Source organism: Dermacentor variabilis, chromosome 5 (genome assembly GCF_050947875.1).
Source record: "Dermacentor variabilis isolate Ectoservices chromosome 5, ASM5094787v1, whole genome shotgun sequence".
NCBI lineage: Eukaryota > Metazoa > Arthropoda > Arachnida > Ixodida > Ixodidae > Dermacentor > Dermacentor variabilis.
The window spans coordinates 202,331,569-202,352,450 of NC_134572.1; the positions used below are offsets into that span (position 1 = coordinate 202,331,569).

At 45.4% G+C, this 20,882-nt stretch overlaps 1 protein-coding gene across 1 annotated transcript in view; it reads left to right on the top strand.

Moving 5' to 3' along the window:
* LOC142583441 (nuclear factor related to kappa-B-binding protein) overlaps nt 1-20,882 on the top strand; it is a 588,296-nt gene that overhangs the window by 334,267 nt on the left and 233,147 nt on the right. Inside the window, exon 15 of the mRNA XM_075693910.1 lies at nt 16,665-16,768. Coding sequence (XP_075550025.1) covers nt 16,665-16,768 — 104 coding nt within the window. The remainder of the gene's footprint in view (nt 1-16,664; nt 16,769-20,882) is intronic.

Consider the following 20,882-nt stretch of genomic DNA (forward strand, 5'->3'; position numbering starts at 1 on the left):
CGTAAGACAGCTGACATAAGGAAGTATAGTATGGATAGAATTGAACATGCTCTCAGGAGCGGAGGAAGCCTAAAAGCAGTGAAGAAGAAACTAGGAATTGGCAAGAATCAAATGTATGCGTTAAGAGACAAAGCCGGCAATATTATTACTAATATGGATGAGATAGTTCAAGTGGCTGAGGAGTTCTATAGTGATTTATACAGTACCAGTCGCACCCACGACGATAATGGAAGAGAGAATAGTCTAGAGGAATTCGAAATCCCAGAGGTAATGCCGGAAGAAGTAAAGAAAGCCTTGGGAGCTATGCAAAGGTGGAAAGCAGCTGAGGAAGATCAGATAACAGCAAATTTTTGAAGGGTGGTGGGCAGATTGTTCTAGAGAATCTGGCCACCCTGTATACGCAATGCCTTATGATCTCGAGCACACCGGAATCTTGGAATAACGCTAGCATAATCCTGATCCATAAGAAAGGGGACGCCAAAGACGTGAAAAATTATAGACAGATCAGCTTACTGTCAGTTGCCTACAAACTATTTACTAAGGTAATCGCAAATAGAATCAGGAACACCTTAGACTTCTGTCAAGCAAAGGAGCAGGCAGGATTTCGTAAAGGGTACTCAACAATAGACCATATTCACACTATCAATCAGGTCATAGAGAAATGTGTGGAATATAACCAACCGTTATATATAGCTTTCATTGACTACGAGAAAGCGTTTGATCCTGTCGAAACCTCAGCAGTCATGGAGGCGTTACGGAATCAGGGTGTAGCCGAGCCGTATGTAAAGATGCTGAAAGATATCTATAGCGGCTCCATAGCCACCGTAGTCCTCCATAAAGAAAGCAACAAAATCCCAATAAAGAAAGGCATCAGGCAGGGAGATACGATCTCTCCAATGCTATTCACAGCTTGTTTACAGGAGGTATTCAGAGACCGGAATTGGGAAGAATTGGGGATAAAAGGTAATGGGGAATACCTTAGTAACTTGCGATTCGCTGATGATATTGCCTTGCTTAGTAACTCAGGGGACTAATTGCAATGCATGCTCACTGACCTGGAGAGGCGAAGCAGAGGAGTGGGTCTAAAAATTAATCTGCACAAAACTAAAGTAATGTTTAACAGTCTCGGAAGAGAACAGCAATTTACAATAGGTAGCGAGGCACTGGACGTGGTAAGGGAATACATCTACTTAGGGCAGGTAGTGACGGCGGATCCGGATCGTGAGACGGAAATAATCAGAAGAATAAGAATGGGCTTGGGTGCGTTTGGCAGGCATTCTCAGATCATGAACAGCAGGTTGCCATTATCCCTCAAGAGAAAAGTATATAATAGCAGTGTCTTACCAGTACTCACCTACGGGGCTGAAACCTGGAGGCTTACGAAAAAGGTTCTACTTAAATTGAGGACGACGCAATGAGCTATGGAAAGAAGAATGATGGGTGTAACATTAAGGGATAAGAAAAGAGCAGATTGGGTGAAGTAACAAACGCGGGTTAATGACATCTTAGTTGAAATCAAGAAAAAGAAATGGGCATGGGCAGGACATGTAATGAGGAGGGAAGATAACCGATGGTCATTAAGGGTTACGGACTGGATCCCAAGGGAAGGAAAGCGTAGCAGGGGGCGGCGGAAAGTTCGGTGGGGGGATGAGATTAAGAAGTTTGCATCAACGACATGGCCACAATTAGTACATGACCGGGGTTGTTGGAGAAGTATGGGAGAGGCCTTTGCCCTGCAGTGGGCGTAACCAGGCTGCTGCTGCTGCTGCTGATGATGATGAGACGTGGTCGCCCGATAAAGATAAACAATATCACCGGTTGTGCCGTCCAACAGTGCTGAGTGGTCATAATTAACCGAAAATGACGCCAGCTGTTCACTAGTGAGCTGTGGCTTGAAGTCCGGGTCGTTTTATTCTGCCAAAGTTAATATTTGAAGGTCCGTTACATGCCCAACATGTGGACCTGGATCTTCAACCAGTTTCCAAGAGTTTCCATTTCACTTCTCTCGTAAAATCCCGGCAACAGGCACTGCCGGTGTCACTACTACACAGTTATCGAAAGTCACTCCTGTGGCGGGGTGCTGCACATACACTTCAATTTAGTGTTGAGGACTCGAGTTATCATTCTGAAGAGGACAGCGAAACAGATTCAAGCTCTAACGGCAACAATGTTTTGAGTCAGCATGGGACATCTGCAGCTGTTCACCGACGACTTTGCTTTACGGCCTTGAGCAGTCTCCTTCCTTGTGCGCACTTATTTGCCGATATTTTGCATGACCAGCGAGCTCTGCTGATTAGCTTCAGGGTGCATACTTCGCTTGGTTACGATGTGCTGCCATTGGCAGCAAAGAAACTTCTGCTCATGTCAAGAAGACCTCCCGTAGCACATCTCAGCCCAGCACTACGGGTCAGCGCAATGCAGTTTAGAATGGCATGGGATTTCTTTCTACTCTTCTTCTCTGCAGAGGTGTGAAAGACAATCTGCAAAGATGCAAAGAGATATGCTTGGATGCATAATCTTTTAGTGCCCAGCTATGCTGGGAGCATTCGGCCCTGGAAGAAGGGCATGACTCTAGTCGAATTGCTGAAGTACATTCCTTGGACTTCTCATCGGACCATCCTCAGAAAATGCCGAAAAAGCAGAACTGCAAAATGTGTTACGAGGACCGCAAAGATGAACAAATACCAGACATTTTGCAGGAAAAGTGCGGAGTGCACCTATGCTTCACAAAATCCAGGAGCTGCTTCACTGTATGGCATGAGCGATGAACTGGCCTTAGCTTCTTTTTTGAATCCGAATCCGAAGAACGGCGTTGTAGTGAGCATTTATTTTTTCAGACACTATTCCTATGTTATTTATCTTTGATATGTTATTTATCTTTGATATGTATATTCTGAATTTCCTTTGATATTTCCTTTGATATGTTTTTGTAGATATCATGCTCCTTTATATTTGTTTTTATCAACTGGCAGCATAAATGGCACTTTCTAGAACTATTGTTTTGCCAAAGAAATGTATTTGTTTGGCAACATATGTTTTTGGAAAGAGCATTTTATTATGTATAATATGCTATGCTGCAAAGTGTGCTTGAATATTATTTGTAGTGGCAAATAATATTCCATAAAAAAACGACAACTTTCTCACATTAACGGAAGAGTTAACTCGACTGTTGATCCATCTTGTCCTACCACTTTTTCCCAGTTCATGTCTTGCAAGGCCCTTCTAACTTCATGGCAAGTCATAGAAGGAGCCTCTGTAACCAGTTTGTTAGTACTTCGAATGAAAGTAGGGTGGCTGCTATGGATACTGTATAGGTCAGCACAGAATTCTTCAGCAGCTTTTACTATACATGTATCTTCGAAATTGCTGACGATATTACCCTGCTTATATTTCAGTGCATACATCTTGGTTTGTCCTATGCCAAGTTTCCTCCTCACTGATTTCAGGCTGCGTCCATTTTTTACGGCTTCTTCAGTCTTTCTCACGTTATAGTTTCGAATGTCACTTATTTTCGCCTTGTTGATCAGTTTTGACAATTCTGCAAATTCTGTCTTATCTCTTGAGTTGGACACTTTCATTCTTTGTCGTTTGTTTATTAGGTCCTTTGTTACTTGGGAAAGCTTGCCTACTGGTTGCCTTGGTGCCTTGCCTCCCACCTCAATCGCTGCCTCTGAAGCCAGCCTCGTTACGGTTTCATTCATTACCTCTATGTCATCATCATCATATCTCTGTTCTAAGGCTACACATTTGTTTGCAAGTGCCAGCCTAAATTTGTCTGCTTTCACCCTTACTGCCTCGTAAGTTGACCTGTTTATTCTTGACCAATTTTACTCTTTCTCTGTTTAAATTGAGGTGGATCCTGGCCCTCACTAACCTACGATCACTACATTTTACTTTACCTATTACTTGAACATCCTGCACTATGCTGGGATCGGCAGAAAATGTGAAATCAATTTCATTTCTTGTTTCACCATTAGGGCTTTTCCAGGTCCATTTTCTGTTGCTACGTTTCCTGAAAAAAGTGTTCATTATTCTCAGCTAATTCCTTTCTGCGAATTCTACCAGCATCTCACCTCTAGCATTTCTAGAATCGACACCGCGGTTGCCAATTGCCTGTTCACCCGCCTGCTTTTTCCCCACTTTTGCATTGAAGTCCCCCATTACTACTGTATACCGCGTTTGCACTTTCTCATCGCTAATTCAACATCTTCATAAAACTGATCTACTTACTCATCGTCGTGACTGGACGTTGGAGCGTAGGTTTGTACTACTTTTAATCTATACCCTTTATTGAGTTCGATTTATTGAGTTCGACACTTTCATTCTTTGTCGTTTCTTTATTAGGTCCTTTGTTACTTGGGAAAGCTTGCTTACTGGTTGCTTTGGTGCGTTACCTCTCTCTTCAATTGCTGCTTCTGAAGCCAACCTAGTTACAGTTTCATTCATTACCCCCTTGTTATCTTCATCTCTCTGTTCTAGGGCTGCATATTTGTTTGCAAGAACCAGCCTGAATTGGTCTGCTTTTACCCTTACTGCATCTAGGTTGGCCTGTTTCTTCTTGACTAATTTTACTCTTTTTCTCTTAATATTGAGGTAAATCCTAGACCTTACTAGCCTATGATAACTGCACTCTACCCTACTTAACACTTCTGCATCCTGCACTATGCTGGGAATGGCAGAAAGTATGAAATTTTTTTCATGTCTTGTTTCATCATTAGGGCTTTTTCCAGGTTCACTTTCTGTTGCTGCGCTTCCTGAAGAAGGTGTTCATTATTCAGAGCCTATTCCTTTCTGCGAATTCTACCAACATCTCTCCTCTAGTGTTCCTAGAACTGATACCGTAGTTACCAATTGCTTGTTCACCAGCCTGCTTTTCCCCCACTTTTGCATTGAAGTCACTATTACTACGGTATACTGAGTTTGCACTTTTCTCATCGCCACTTCAGCATGTTCATAAAACTGTTCTATTTCTTCACCATCGTGTCTGGAGGTTGGAGCATAGGCTTGTACTACTTGTACATTCTGCACTTCCTATTAGACCATGTGGTATCGTGCAAAGCAGGACAGGGGACACAGGAAAAAACGAGGATGTCTGGCTTCACACTGTACCACAGCCTAAAAATGGAATATCAACCAGCCCAAACCATCACTCTTCTATTAAGCTTTATTACGACTGCTGCTACCCTCTCTTTAATGCTGTAGAGTTCGTTAATGTTGCCCACTATGTCTTTATGGATTAGGAGTCCTACCCCGTATTGCTTCCTATCTGGGAGTCCTCTGTATCGGAGAACGTGGCCGTTAGTCAGCACTGTGTAAGCCTCACCAGTTCTTCCAACCTCACTAAGGCCAATAATATCCCACAATATGCCTGATATTTCAAAGAATCCTGCTAAGCTAGCTTTACTCGAGAGTGTCCGTGTGTTGAACTTGCCGGGTTCAGTTTCCAGTGGAGGCTTGTCCAGGTTTAGAGATTCTTGGCACCTTCTGCTGCATTGCAAGTCTGACCGCCACCTTCATCAGGTGCTCCAGAGCTGTTTGGGATTGAGGGTCATGGGTTAATTGGGAGGTAGTGGCCGAATACTGTACCAGGAAGGCCAATTCCTGTTCTGGTGAGGGAGTGTCTTTTGTTGAAGCTAAGTGGGGCTTCCTAATTTGGTTGCACCTAGACTAGTATAATGCCACACTGGCTTGTGGCATTCCTCTCTCTCTCTATTTTTTTTTTTCCGCAGTCAGGCACCACTCCAAGCCTGGAAATGTAGTGTACTGGAGGAGGATTCGAATGTACGACCTTCAGATTAGAGGCTCTATGTTCTACCTCTGCTCCACGCTCCTGCCTCAGTTACATAGCCACGAACACTTCTAATGGGACACTTAAAAATAAACGGGGACTTTAACTTCCGACTATAGCAACCGAGCAATCGTTATAGCTCAGTTAGATAACCCTATAGACAGCAACGTCACCTTATTATGCAGAAGACCAGCTAGCCCGGAGAATCCTACATGTCTAAAAACTCATTTCAATTATTCAATTCAATTGAATAATTTCAATTGAGCCATCAGCCGTGACTTTGGTGGACTGGAAATACAAAGCTACAACCTTTGTCATAAAAGTTCCAGGATAATTTTTTTTATTTCTGAGTTTGCAATAATAAAAAGAAACAAATGTTGTTTTTATGTTACCTGGTATGTGTTGTTACTTGACATGACCTTGGCCATGTTTCTGCGCCAACTCACTAGGTGACAGGACTGTGCTTAGCAACACATTGTTGATGTTGTTGTCGCATTAGTTAAGATGACACAATGGATGCTGATTGTGAGCAAAGAGGGAACATTAATTCTTCGTTTAACTCGGGAAAACCCCTAGTGAAATGTGGAACATGATTAAGCAAGCATATGCAGGTGAGGCACTTTCAAGAAGTCATGTTTTCGAGTGGCACAAAAGATTTCATGAAGACAGAGATTCAGTGCAAGACGATTCCAGAGCTGGTCATTAGTCTACAGCACATACCGATGCAAAAATGGAGCTTGTAAGGCAGTTATTGCAAGAAGACCATCGTGTAACTGTGCTAATGATATCAGAACTAAATTTGAATCGTGATGTGTGAAGATTTGATTTATGTGAAGATTTAGGAAAATGGAAACTTAATGCAAAAGTCCTCCCTCACCCACTAACAGACGAACAGAAAGAGGACAGACAATGAATTTGTGTTGAGCTATTGGGTAGAGCCAGACGTGATCCCACATTTCTGTCAAACATTATTGCTGAGGAATAAAGTTCGGGCTACCATTATGATCCTCACATGAAGCATCAAAGTGCTGAATGGCAGAGTCATGGATCACCAGTATCAAAAAAAGTCAAATGACAACCTTCGAGAACAAAGACAATGTTGATCGCATTCTTTGATAGTAAAAGATTGGTTCACCATGATTATGTTCCTCCTCGTCAAACAGTGAACCAAACTCTTTACATCGAAGCCTTGAAATGTTTGCGAGAAGCAATTCAACATTTCCGCCCTGATTTGTGGCATTCTCAGGACTGGTTCTTACTGCATCACAATGTAAGATCCCATACTGCTTTATTTGTTAACAAGTACCTGGCCAAACATTCTGTTATTGCCATCCCACATCCGCCATATTTGCCCGACCTCTCGTGTGATTTTTTCTTGTTTCCGCGAGTGAAAAGGCGACTCAAGATATAGCAGACATCCAACGGGCTGTGACAATTGAGCTTACAAGCATCAGCGTTACAGATTTCCCTTCTTGCTTCCAAGACCTCCAGAAACGTTGGCAGTTGTGTATAGATAGCTGAGGGAGCTGAGGGAACTTTGATAGGAGCTAGGATCATTACTTGGTAAGTGCAATTTTCTGTTTTTTACTACCTTGGTCCTGGAACTTTTCTGACAAAGGTTGTATGACCAATTTATACTAGAAGGCAGTGCAAAGCTAACGGAGCCCAACTTAACGTGGTAGGTCACATTGTTTAGTACTATGTAAATATGGTTCTAACATTTTGGTTCCGAACCCCACATTAGCACGTAAGCAGGCAACCATGAAAGTGGCTAGGTACTTTCAAGGGCAAAGGTCAGCAGGCAACGGTGAAAGCGGCTAGGTACCTTTAACATAGAAAGTTGGGCTAGTTGGTATTGATGCATTTGCTGTAACATAATTACTAGTGCTAACAAGACTAATGGAAAAAGAGTTCTAGCACTCTGTTCTGTCCTAGCTTTTTTTTCCATTAGTCTTGTTAGTGCTAGTAACTATGTCACAGCTAGGTACCTTCAAGGGTGAAGGTACCTAACCGTGTCCAGCCGTGAAGAGGCTAGGTACCTTTCAGAGTACCGTTTAAGGGTACCTTCAGTACTCTTAAAAGCAGTCCCTTACCTAAAACAAAACAAAAACACAGTTCTTCAATGATGCGAGTAGCCACGAAACTTAGCCAAAACATGTCAGATCTCTTGTGAATGCCTCGCCACAGCAGCTCAACGGCTAACTGTCATGTTGGCGAGTGCGCCGAGACGCAGAAAAGAAGAAAAAAGTAGAAAAGAGGGCACAAGAAATACGACACAATGGCACTCAGCCAATTCGGAAACACGCTGTCATGCTCTTCACTGTAGCTGCAGCGGCAAGATAACAGTATGTCGCTACTGTAGTGTTGGCCAGCAGTGCGATCAGCAGAAGAACGACACAGACATTAAGCCATACCACACAAGACGCAAGACCCCTTTATTCACGTGAGCACTGATATATATGTATGGGCAACAGTGGTGCCATCTCTTTATGGCTTTGTTAATTATGCAACTACGGGCACCTAGTGTCGCCCTACAACACATCTACCCCTACCCTAAATACAAACATATTTACAAAATATATTCACAAAGCCAGTCAATGTTTATGTCCAAGCGCATAGTCCTAAAAACCTTGCGGGTGGTCTTCTGTCTCTTGTGGACCGGCAAAACACTGGCGGCTCACCAGCAGTTTCTATGGCAACGGAAGCACTGTCACCATCTTCTGAAGAAAGGTTTGCTTGTACTGGACCCTGTGGCTGTGAAAGATCTGAAGATATTGACGGAGATAGCTCCAAATGCCTAGAGGTTCTGCCAAATGTCCGTGGACTTGGCAGTGAAGAGGCTTGTGATCTGTGTAAAGGTGCAGTTTAGTAGTCGTCATCCCACCATACCGCATGTTGTGGCAATGCTCCTGTTGTGACTGCAGTCAACTGTGAGGCATTCCAAATTCGACCGTCTTCCAGGCAGAAGGACCAACGTCCTATGCGCTTGAGGATCTTCATTGGAGGCCCAAAGCTGGGAGTGCCTTTCGGACCAGGGATTGGTTCCTTAAAGCGCACATACTTCCCAACTTGGAACTGCGGTACTCGGGCTGCTCTTCGTCGGTCAGCTTACACTTTGTTTTTGCGCTAGTGCTCTTTCACCCTCTTCCGAAGTGATAACATCTCCGGAGCGGGGTCCGTGAAGAAGTTGGAGGTGGGGTGTTCGATGACGTCCAAGGATGTCCTGATTTGACGGCTATGCAGAAGCACTGCAGAAGAAAGGCCAGTCATACTGTGAGGGGTGACTCTGAAGATTCCCAAGTACTCTGTAACAGTGTTCTTCACTGGTTGCTGCTCTAGCAAGGCCAACTGAATATAATATTTGAGTACATGGATGAATCTTTCAACCTGTCCATTTGCCTGGGGGTGATACATAGCCAAGAAGCTGTGCTTGATGCCCCTGTCTTGAAGAAGGGACTCGAATTCTCGGGATGTAAATTGTGGTCCATGATCCGAGACCAGTTCATCGGGGTAGCCTTTCCGTGCAAATATTGACAGGAGGAAGTCCACCACTTTACTGGAAGACAAATCCTTGCAGAAAGTAACTTCTAGCCATTTGGAAAAATAATCAACAACCAATATAACAAAACAGCAGTCTGCTGGTGCATGCTCAAATGGGTCAACAATATCAAGACCTATGTTGCTCCAAGGTTTATCTGGAAGGGCCACTGGCTGTAGTGGAGTAGGATAGCTCTTAGCATTTTTGTCTGCCGACTGACAGACTGTGCAGCTTCGGATGGCAGTCTGTACTTGTTTGTCCAGACCTGGCCACCAGTACTTTTCACGAAGACATTGCTTGGTCTTCACAATTCCAGGGTGCGATTCATGGGCAAGCTGAATAAACGTAGCAGTGAGCTTGGCTGGAACCACAATATGCTCCGAGCACTAGGCAGACCATCTGCTACTGACAATTCCTCCCAGACCTCATAGTAGGGAGTCAGTTCAGCAGTCAAACATTTCTTTGCTGGCCATGATGTCTAAACAAAATGAGCAATCTCCTGGAGTTTGCAATCCACGGCTGTAGCAAGTCGAAGGTCATTGACATGAACTGAAGATGTGACCAGAGACACAATTTCCTCTTCAATCTGAAGGCCATTTTCTGTGTGTAGGACAGGTAAAACAGTAAAACATGTTGTGGGGCTAGTTGGCGCATAACTTTCAATAGAATAAGCGCCAGAATTGACGACACACAAGAAGAAATACAGGCAGGACAAGGCGCTACTTGCAACTGTTTATTGAAATGACAAGTGGCTGATTATATAGCCATGAGGAGAGGAGAACGAAAAAAGAGGGACTCTGAATAGGTGAATGCGCACGTGCGAGAACACTGAAGATATAGGGAATCACGCTTAATCTAAATATAAAACTTATCTAAAAACATGCTTTCATTTGTGTATATATTCAAAGACGGGGTACTGACAGAGTTTTCCCCTCTTTTCTTAATCTCGTTGGCCTCCAATAATTCACGGGCAACAGAATCTTTACTTTTATACATGATTGTCGTATCATGAAGCCTCGCTTCACATACCCGTTCATCCTCATTTCCGCACGCCTTGCAATGAAGCGGCAAGTTAGAACCATATCCATTTTACAATGAAAGCTTATGCTCCCGCAGGCGTTCATTAATACATCGGCCAGTTTGGCCGATATACTCTTTTCCACACTTCAGTGGGATGTGGTATACTACCCCTTCTTCACACTTAACAAAAGGGTTCGTATGTTTAATAGAACACCCTACTTCTTTAGAGTCATCCGGACCAATCAAGCGGCACAAAGTAGCAAGCTTTCGCGGCACGGAAAAAAACCACAGGAATTTTGTATTTCACGACGATGTGTTTCAGATTATGCGCCACTTTATGAGAATATGGAATCACCACCGCTTTAGCTTTCTTTTCGACTGTTTGACCTTCTTCACTTCTTTTTCTTTCTTTTTTCAGTTTCTTCAATAACGCCTCCGAAACTGCGCTTAAAACCAAGCAAGGAAAGCCAGCCTTTCTCGACTTCAAAATCTGGTCGTCAAAGCTTGCTTGTGCCTTATGACAGCACGATTTTTTCAGCGCGGATTCGAGGCACATAGTAGCAATTGCTCGTTTAAAATAGGACAGGTAGCCGTGACAAAGCGTATGCTACCTTGTTGTATTCTCCACGTCTATACTGAACTGTGAAATTGTAACGTAGCAAATGAGCGGTCCACCTTGTGATGCGAAGTGGTCGCTGTCCTGTGCTATGTGTCGGAAGTAGAGATGCTAGGGCTTGATGGTCCGTTACCATCACTAACAGTCGTCCCCAGAGATAAATCTGCCATTTTTCACATGCCCACAGACACGCCAGGGCCTCCTGCTCTCCCGCTGAGTACTTCCGCTCCATTTCTGTCAGAGTTCAGGATGCGAATGCAACAGTTCGAATGTGTGGCCCCTCAGCCTGTTGTGGTACTGCTCCCAGGCCATAAACAGACGCATCTGTGGCCACAATAACAGGGAGCGTTGGGTCGAACATTTGCAGTATCTTGTGCAAGGCTAAGAGCTTCATTACCTTTGTAAAGCTCTTTTCGGCAGCGGCATCCCATTCAAAATGTACATCCTTACGAAGTAACCTACGCATAGGTTCTACCTCTTCAGCCAGGTGCGGGATAAACTTAGCATAGTACTCAACCTAGCCCAAAAATGAACGCAGCATGCTTGTGTCTGTGGGGGTGGCAGCATGAACAATGGCATCGACCCTGGCTTGAAAGGGCGCTATTCCTTCTGAGCTGACGCGATGCCCAAGAAATGGTAACTCCGATGCATTAAACACGCACTTCTCATTCAGCTTAAGTCCAGCCTCAGAGATGTGTTGAAGAACTTGCTCCAGATTTCTCAAGTGCTCTTTCTCAGTCCTGCCAAAGATAATGATGTTGTCTAGGTAGCACAGCACCCCTTTGCAGCCTTGTAGGACTGTTGTCAAGAGTTGTTGAAACACAGCTGAGGTTGATGCCAGTCTGAAGCACACCGTTTTGAAATGAAAAAGGCTATTGTGCATAATGAAAGAAGTGAGGTCTCTGCTATCTGGGTGACACAGCACCTGGTAATAGGCAGAAGCTAAATCAAGCTTTGAAAAGTGGCGTGCTCCATTCAGAGTGTGTAGCAGCTCTTACATATGGGGCAAGAGAATGCTGTCGACTACTGTACAATCGCTTTGTTAGGCTCTCAAGTCAATGCAGAGGTGGATGCTGTCATCTTTCTTGTGGACTACAACAATAGGAGAAACCCACTCGGAAGCGTTAACCCTTTCAATGACATTATCGGAAAGAAGGCGCTCAAGCTGGTTGCTAACTGGCTTGCGCAGAGAAAGTGGCAAACGTCTGAACTTCTGCACGACTGGGGAGGCTGATGACTTTATCTTGACCTTGTGCTGAATGCCCTTGGCAAGTCCAAGGCCTGGTGAGAACAAATGGCAAAATTTTGCCCACAGCGAAGCTGGCATACTGAACTTTGGTGGACTTAGCGGACTGTGCTGTTCCTTTGCAGTTTTAGCTGCTCCTTTCAGCATGGCATCTGAACCTTTTTCGGTAGCTGTAGAGATACTAGGGGGCAGAGATACTTCTTCGGCAGCCGTGTGCAGGCAACATAGTTGTGTACCTACAATATGTAGTTCTAGAGCTTGCACAGCGTCCAGATCAAGAAGAGAAGTCCCTCCGGGTGTGACCTGAATAGCTATCACAGCCGTTTTTCCTTGTATGAGATGCCGGCTTTAACCCTTTGACGGTCAATGACGTAAATATACGGCGCCGCGAACAAGTCCAAAAATGGTCGATGCCATATATTTACGCCGCTGTCTGTACGTTTAAAAAGCGGGCCAATTTCCAAACTTTTTCTTTTCTGTCATGTGCTGCCATTATATGGGAATACAGGAAATTTTTTTTTTGCATGCCTCCCCCTCTCGGTTTTCGTTGCATTGTTTGTTTTAGCGCTAGTTTGCCCCCGTGCGTCTATTTACTACCGCTCGCGCATTGGCGTGCACACGGGCGGGGGGCCGTTTGGATTTTGTTTTGTGGTCGGTTTCGGCTTTTTTTCGCTTGCAAAACTGATGGCTATCTTGTTCCTAATCGCTCAAAGGGCGACCGCTTGTTTCTCGCTCGTTTAGTGCTCACAGGGGTGCGCATAGGAAGGATGCCACTGTGCATGCGTTTCCGTTTCTTTTCTTCTTTTTAAGACTCGCGAAAACATAATTGCCCTAGCTGGTTGGCGGTAAGATGAAGATTAGCCGAAGATTGTCACACGTGTTGCTTTTTTTTGATGGGCACACAACCAAACAGTTTTCTTGAGTGCGCGCACCTACGCAGTTCAATTAGAGTAAGAGCAGGAACATTTGAGGGTTGTGAAATATTCTCGTGTGCTGAATTTCGAAGCCTTGAACTATGTGCATAAAAATGCATAAAATTTTTAATTCTGATAAGTTTATTTCCTTTTTTATTGTTATTCATGAATGAAGAGTGCATATATACCAATGCAAAATATCTTTTTCTCACTTTGCGGTCATCCTAGAAAAATTACAATAATCTTTTTTTCTAAATAAGTCCCTAAGAAGAATCGGAATCTGCAATAAAAAAAATCGACCCTGGGCAGTCGCATAGGGCGAAAAAAAATCGACCCTCAAAGGGTTAAACTGTCCCAGCACAGGAATCTTTCGGCGTTGGAAGTCCAACATAGTAAGTTTAGAGCTGGTCAATTGTATTCTGTCTTCGAACACACTTCAGAATTCTTGTTCCCGTATAATTGACACAGCTGATCCAGTGTCAACCAAGGACTTCACAATGCGCGGTTGCGATTTGGAGTTGATTGGTGCGACTGCTGCTTCAATGTAGACACCTGTGGGCTTATCTTCATAAATAGTGAAAATGCTGATGGCGTCTGACGTATCCTGTTCAGAAACTACTTCGCGGACGTGAGCCGGGCGTCATCCTCGTGTGCTGGGGCTGCTGCGGCAGACTTGCATAAAGTGGCCACGGCGGCCGCATGCAAAGCAGGTTGTACCGTAAGCGGGGCATACAGACGGCTCGCAACTTGCTGTGCCGCAATTACCGCAGACATTTGAAATTCCGCTGTACAGAACAATGGCGGTGGCTGTGTCTGAAGTTGGCGGGCGAGCATGACGAACGCAGGCTTGACTAGGGACGCACGAGTCATTGTCGCTGAAATGCCAGTTATTTTGTCTGGTCATTCTAAAAGCGTCACGTTGGCGTGGCTGTTGTTGTATGATGTGCTGAACAGGGTTAGCAAAGGCTTCAGACTCAAGCTGAGCTCGCTCACGAAGTAGCGCAATTTCAACGGCACGGTCGAAAGTCAGTGCGTCTCCATCCAATAACAACCGTGAACATAACTGCGGAGATGCAACGCCAGTTTCTCGCACATGTTTTCATTTGCTTGCTCGCCGAAATTGCAAGAGGCAGCCAGTTCTCAAAGCGCCAGGGCGAAGTCAGAGATGAACTCGCCATGTAGCTGATGGCGTTTGCGGAAGTGGTTGCATTCTAGCCGAACATTGCGCGTGTTGACGAAATGTCGAGCCAGCATCTCGCGGGCCATGTTGTATGTGTTTGGGAAACGCGCCGCTGTGGTGTCTTGTTTGGGGAGCACGGCGTCCGCTGGATCAGCAGCTGAAGCAGCTTCGTTCGGCACCGTTAGCGATGGGAGCGCATCAAAAATGCGTTGTTCTTCTGGCCCCAAGCAGTGTAGCAAAAGAGCTTGATGGCGAGGCGCAGGCAGGTCAGCAGCTCCAAATGCAAGAAGAAAATTCTCAAAGAGGCGTATCCAGTGGGGCCATGGAATGGCTGGAGTGCCCGGGGTGGTGAGGAATATTGGCGGCGGCAAAAGTGCAACGGACGCCATCCTCGTCGCCAAATTATAGTGTTGGCCAGCAGTGCGATCAGCAGAAGAACGACACAGACATTAACCCATACCACACAAGATGCAAGACCCTTTTATTCACACGAGCACTGATATGTATGTAAGGGCAACAGTGGTGCCATCTCTTTATGGCTTTCTTAATTACGCAACTAAGGGCACCAATCTGTTGTTTCGTACTCTTCCTTCCCAAGTCTTTATTTTTCTTTTTTGGCGCAACAGTGTATTCATTAAGGGCACCTAGTGTGGCCCTACGACATTACAGCTTCCTTTAGTTTGATTCAGAGGGCTTAATCTCACCACCACATTTGCACCACCTAGTCTCCTCTCTGGCCACTACAGTCAACTCCACACACAGCCTTCGAGTATGGCGGCTTGCCTTGCCTCGCCTCACTTGGAGCTCTCGGTCCACTCACGCCGCCACTCTCACCTTACAGTGGCACCGCAGGGGCAAAAAATTAAACTAACAAAACCAAAGGAAGCTTAAGCTTCCTTTGGTTTTGTTTGAAACACCAGCAACTTATTTGGAATATATAAAATGAAAGCAATGGTCTACTCACCGTGAATAAAGAAGTGCTCCCGAGTGAAGTGTTTCAAACCAACCAGCATGGTATCAGTCACCTTTATCCATGCAGGTCTCTCGTGCACGTCATCTGGTTCCTGGGGGAAACAACGAAATCATACATTGTTGTCTTTCCACCGCAATGACATGCGTAATTGTATGCAGCGAAATTCTTTCCAACATCTGTTTTTCTTTTTTCTTTCTTGGGCTTGTGCGCGGTGGCATCACAAAACTTTGAAAACTATGAAGCAATGTTTCAATACACGCTGTAATGTGACGAACTGGAACTGAACCTAGATTGGCTGGTTCTCGGCGCAGCTGCTAGGGGCGGAGCATTTAGTTAGATTCGTGAATTCATGACATTCAAGCCGCGTTCAGCCCCCTTCACTTAGTAACAACGTCTCAGGAGTGTATTGACGAGCAGTGGTGTGCAGTCTCTGGTGTTCTATAAATGCATGATGGTTCTAAGTAAGCCAAACTTTTAAAAGTTATGTTTGGTGTCCTTACACTCCCGCATTGGCAGTGCAAAGTTTAAAGGAGTTTTTAGCAAGATTAAAAAGGTCCACACACAGTGCCATACCTCCATGTCAAAAAAAGACCTTTGCTAGTTGCAAGGTACGCTCAGGCTCACTCGTGGGAAGCGCCACGAACAGGGGTATAAAAAGGCTTCGTCAAAGAGGCCAGTGCTGTAACATAATGTAGAGCTAGCACATCCCTCGACATCCAAGGTGTAATGAGTTTGTTGTGCTGCTATTGTGATGTGTTCATTATGCTTTTCAACTAACCAAAATATTCTGAACAATAAATTAGTATTTTTGTATTCCTTTACGCTGAATGAGGTGATGTTATCACATAATTATGTCATGTCAACATACTGAAACACAGAGGCGGAAACATTTCAACAATTGGTATCACTTGCATATACCTTTACACCCTGCATTACTTTTGGGCGATGAGCAGCTAGTGCCATTCAGTAACTCGTTCGAGTTTTTAGATGAAACTAGATATTTACATCGACTTTAAGGTAACACGGCTATTGCTGCCTTAACATTGGATCTTGTACTGTCCTATGACTGGCGCAGCTTGGCCTTAGTCGCTTTTGCGCCATTAAACTCCAATTAACTAACTGTATGCCTTTATGCAGTTGTATTATTTTTTGGCAACTTGTCTAGTATACTAAGCAGTTTGAGGATGGTAGGTATGTTAACATTCTTAATCATCATCTCATCTCATTATTGTCTTCTTAATCATCACCATGCATTGTTATCATGACATCTATATAGAGGCTACAACATCCATTTGCCATTGGTCAGTGAAAAAGTGTCATTGCCACCAGGTGACCCTGAGTTGACTGCTTACATCGAATGCTTGACCACCACTGGTGTGCCTCGTGCAGTGCGTGATGCGGCTGCTCGGCTGCCCAATGGCGAAGGAACACGTGCTGACATCTGTGAACTGCTCAAGGACTCGCAGTACCTGGCAGAGGCCAGCGACCAGCAGGTAACGTTTTCCCACCTCTACATGGGACATGTGCCATTAGCATAAACTGAAATTCATTCAAGAAAAAAAGAAGTCACTAGAATACCTAGGTGCAGTGGTGGCGTAGAGGTAGAGCATCCGCCTCGCGTGCAAGAGGACCATGGTTACTTGGACAGGTTATGTGGACTGTGCTTACTTAGGACAGGTAGTGACCGCTGATCCGGATCATGAGACTGAAATAATCAGAAGAATAAGAATGGGCTGGGGTGCATTCTACAGGCATTCTCAGATCATGAACAGCAGGCTGCCATTATCCCTCAAAAGAAAAGTGTAGAACCAGCTGTGTCTTACCAGTACTCACGTACGGGGCAGAAACCTGGAGGCTTACAAAAAGGGTTTTTGAGGGCTTAAATTGAGGACGATGCAACGAGCTATGGAAAGAAGAATGATAGGTGTAACGTTAAGGGATAAGAAAAGAGCAGATTGGGTGAGGGAACAAACACGAGTTAATGACATCTTAGTTGAAATCAAGAAAGAGAAATGGGCATGGGCAGGACATGTAATGAGGAGGGAAGATAACCGATGGTCATTAAGGGTTACAGACTGGATTCCAAGGGAAGGGAAGCGTAGCAGGGGGCGGCGGAAAGTTAGGTGGGCGGATGCGATTAAGAAGTTTGCAGGGACAACATGGCCACAATTAGTACATGACCGGGGTAGTTACAGAAGTATGGGAGAGGCCTTTGCCCTGCAGTGGGCGTAACCAGGCTGATGATGATGATAATGATGATGATGACAATACCTAAGGTATACTTCTGTTTGGGCAAGTTGGTGCAACATATGTTGCAGTATTACACACAGGCGCCGGTCCTGTCGTTTGTGTTCTTCTTGAGTCCTGGTCTTCTGCGCCTTGCCTTTACTACTTCAAGCATGAACCAACTAGCCCAAGCAAGAGTTTTACAGGACCAATACTGTCCTGTGTAATGTGTCATTTTGAACTGTCTAACCTTGCAGTAACTTACTTAACTTGATGAAACATATAACCTTCTATAAACTTGGTTAAACCTGATATGCATAAAGAAAACCCTTGTTATAATTAAGTTGAAGGGGGAGTCGTAATTACATTGTTATAATCATTAGTTCGTTATAGCCACTGTCCATTCCTATCCACATTTGGCAAGCAAGAGAGGATGTACTCACCACCAAATCTCACAGCAGCCTGCCACATGAAAAAGAAAACGGCCATTGCATGAAAAAAACAAGCAAAAGAAGAAAGACAGCAAGTCATTGATACTTTATTCATGCCAAACGCCTCATCACTGACTGATCAACAGCACACCAGCTGGCAGCTCACTTCGCAAAAAAAAAAAGTGCTTGATAGATTTTTGCCGCGTCTTCTTCAGGCGAATAATGGCTTTTTCAGCTGAAGCCGCTATTGCGGGTCTCTCCTCACCGTCACCATGAGCTCCAAAGAAGCGGCGCAGCAGGTCTGCCACATCCAGCACTTGTGCGGGCGTCGGTACGTCGGGTTCGCCAACATTAGGCTCCGGGCTGTCGTCGCCAGAAGCAATTGGCAATCTTGCTTGCCGGAACAGCCATCCAAGCATCCTGTAGCATCTTGATCACCATGTACAAGTCGATCATGGACTCGTGCTTCATGCTCATATTGAGTAGAATTCAGTTGATCACAAGCTTGCGGTAGCCCAACCTAAAGTTCATGATAACTCATTGGTCGAGGGTTTGTACAACTGCAGTGCAGTTTGGCGGCAAGAAGCATAGCTCATTGCTTTTGAGCACAGCGGCATTATGGTGGGCCGTGCATTTGTCCAGTACGAAGCAGTACGAAGGACGACGCAACGAGCTATGGAAAGAAGAATGATAGGTGTAACGTTAAGGGATAAGAAAAGAGCAGATTGGGTGAGGGAACAAACGCGAGTTAATGACATCTTAGTTGAAATCAAGAAAAAGAAATGGGCATGGGCAGGACATGTAATGAGGAGGGAAGATAACCGATGGTCATTAAGGGTTACGGACTGGATCCCAAGGGAAGGGAAGCGTAGCAGGGGGCGGCAGAAAGTTAGGTGGGTGGATGACATTAAGAAGTTTGCAGGGACGGCATGGCCACAATTAGTACATGACCGGGGTTGTTGGAGAAGTATGGGAGAGGCCTTTGCCCTGCAGTGGGCGTAACCAGGCTGATGATGATGATGATGAAGCATATCTACCGGTTCAGCTTGCCCAGCCGCTCGTCCCACTGCCACAACCATTGTGCGAAAATTTCTCTCGTCATCCAAGCCTTACGGTTGGACACATAACTCACTTGGAGCCTTCGTTTGCCTTTGAAGCATTGTGGTAATGCACTTTTGCCAACCACGAGGGGCGGCACCTTTTCCCATCCATCCATGTTGCCACAAAGCAGCACGGTTATGCGGACCTTGCTCTGCTTACCGCCTTGGCAGCATTCACCTTTGATGGCCAAAGTTTTTTGCGGCAGCATCTGGTTGAATAGGGCTGTCTCATTCACGTTGAACAAATCCTTCGTACTGTATTTTTCTAGCAGCTGTCCAACGTTTGTTTCCACCCACACCGCTGCAGCTTCGCGATCAACAGACTGCGCTTCCCCACTGACAGCCCTGCCGACGATTTTGTTACGCTCCTTGAAACGCTGCAGCCAGCCAACACTCGCCACAAAATCGACATTCCCCATGATGCAGGTCAAGCCCCTCACTTTGCGCTGCAACAGTGCCCCACTCACAGGAGTACCGCTTGCTCTTGCATCCAAAAACCACTTGAAGACCGCCTTCTCTACAGCTTCGAAAGCTCTGGCTTGCAGCTTCTTTCTGTCGCTAAATGCTAAAGTGCGCTAAACGCTATGCCGAAATCTTCGGCCACTTTTTCTTCTTCATGCTGGACTCTACATCTTTCAGCATAGCCACCTTCTGTTCGATTGATATCGTTTTGCGCTTCCGTTTGCCATCGTCCATCCCCTTTGTGGCGGAGGGAACTCGCACAAACGAGCCAATAGAAACACTGATATTGTTGATGCGCACGGAGGCAACAACAAGCAACAACAAAACTGCAGTCGGCACTGCTCCACGCATGCAGCGAAAGAGTGGGTGGGTCCACCAGTTCCATGGGAAAGGGCAGGCTGGGAGACGCGAGCGTCGCATGCTATAAGACATTCACCTGACGGCTAGCAAAATAATCAGTAAATGCTCGTTGTGGAAAAAAATGCTGACGATTACGTTACTTCCTGATGCGAAATTTGAGCGCAGTTCTTCAGCTTTTTCGACTGATGCCAAAAGAGCTGAAGCTTAGGCTGAAGCCTCAGTATATACAAAACTATATACTGAGGCAAATAATTCGAGCAAGACATGTATGTACAGTAACAACTTTTTATTCTTCACTTATTCAAGAAACACTCCACTCCCAGTTCTTGATTGTCATGAAGGTAGCTTTGTGGTTGGAGAAATAAAGGAATATATGCTAGACTTGCTGCACCAATGCCTGGTTTTGTGTAGTGCACCTCTGGATTCTGGCGGCGACGGTGCTGGGCCTCTGCTCGGGCAGCTCATTTAGCAGCAGTGGCAGACGAAGGACTTCCACCGGTTGCCTCGCTCATGGCTCAGAAATAACTGGCTGAGAATAAACTACTTATGTAGGCAGATGGATTATGTTATAATACAAACCGTGTGTGAGCCTCGGACAGTCCGTCTGGTCTGAAACATTTCGCACCAGCTGCCGCAAACGGAGCGTAGCTTGGCACAGCTACCTCGCTTATCGAGAGGTTGCGGAAGGCAGTATGTAGGCGCATAGAAAGGTTGCGCAGTGAAGAGATGGCAGCGACTGACTGATGCCGCTAGCGAGTCAAATGAAGGTGGCTTTGCGTTTCGGCTTGGGAAGCGCGCACCGTGATCCACTGATACCGAGCCGACGCTACAGCAACTGGAGTGTACACCGTGCTCTCGCGTGGTCGCCGCATCGGAGGAGAGGAGGGGGTGAAGGGGTACACGCAGTGGCGAACGGCGGCAGCTATGCGTTTAGGCTTGGGCAGCGGCACATCATCGAGATCAGCCGCCACCGAGCCGGCGCTCTGATTGCCACCACACATGGTTGGCATTGGAGGAAGAGCGAAGAG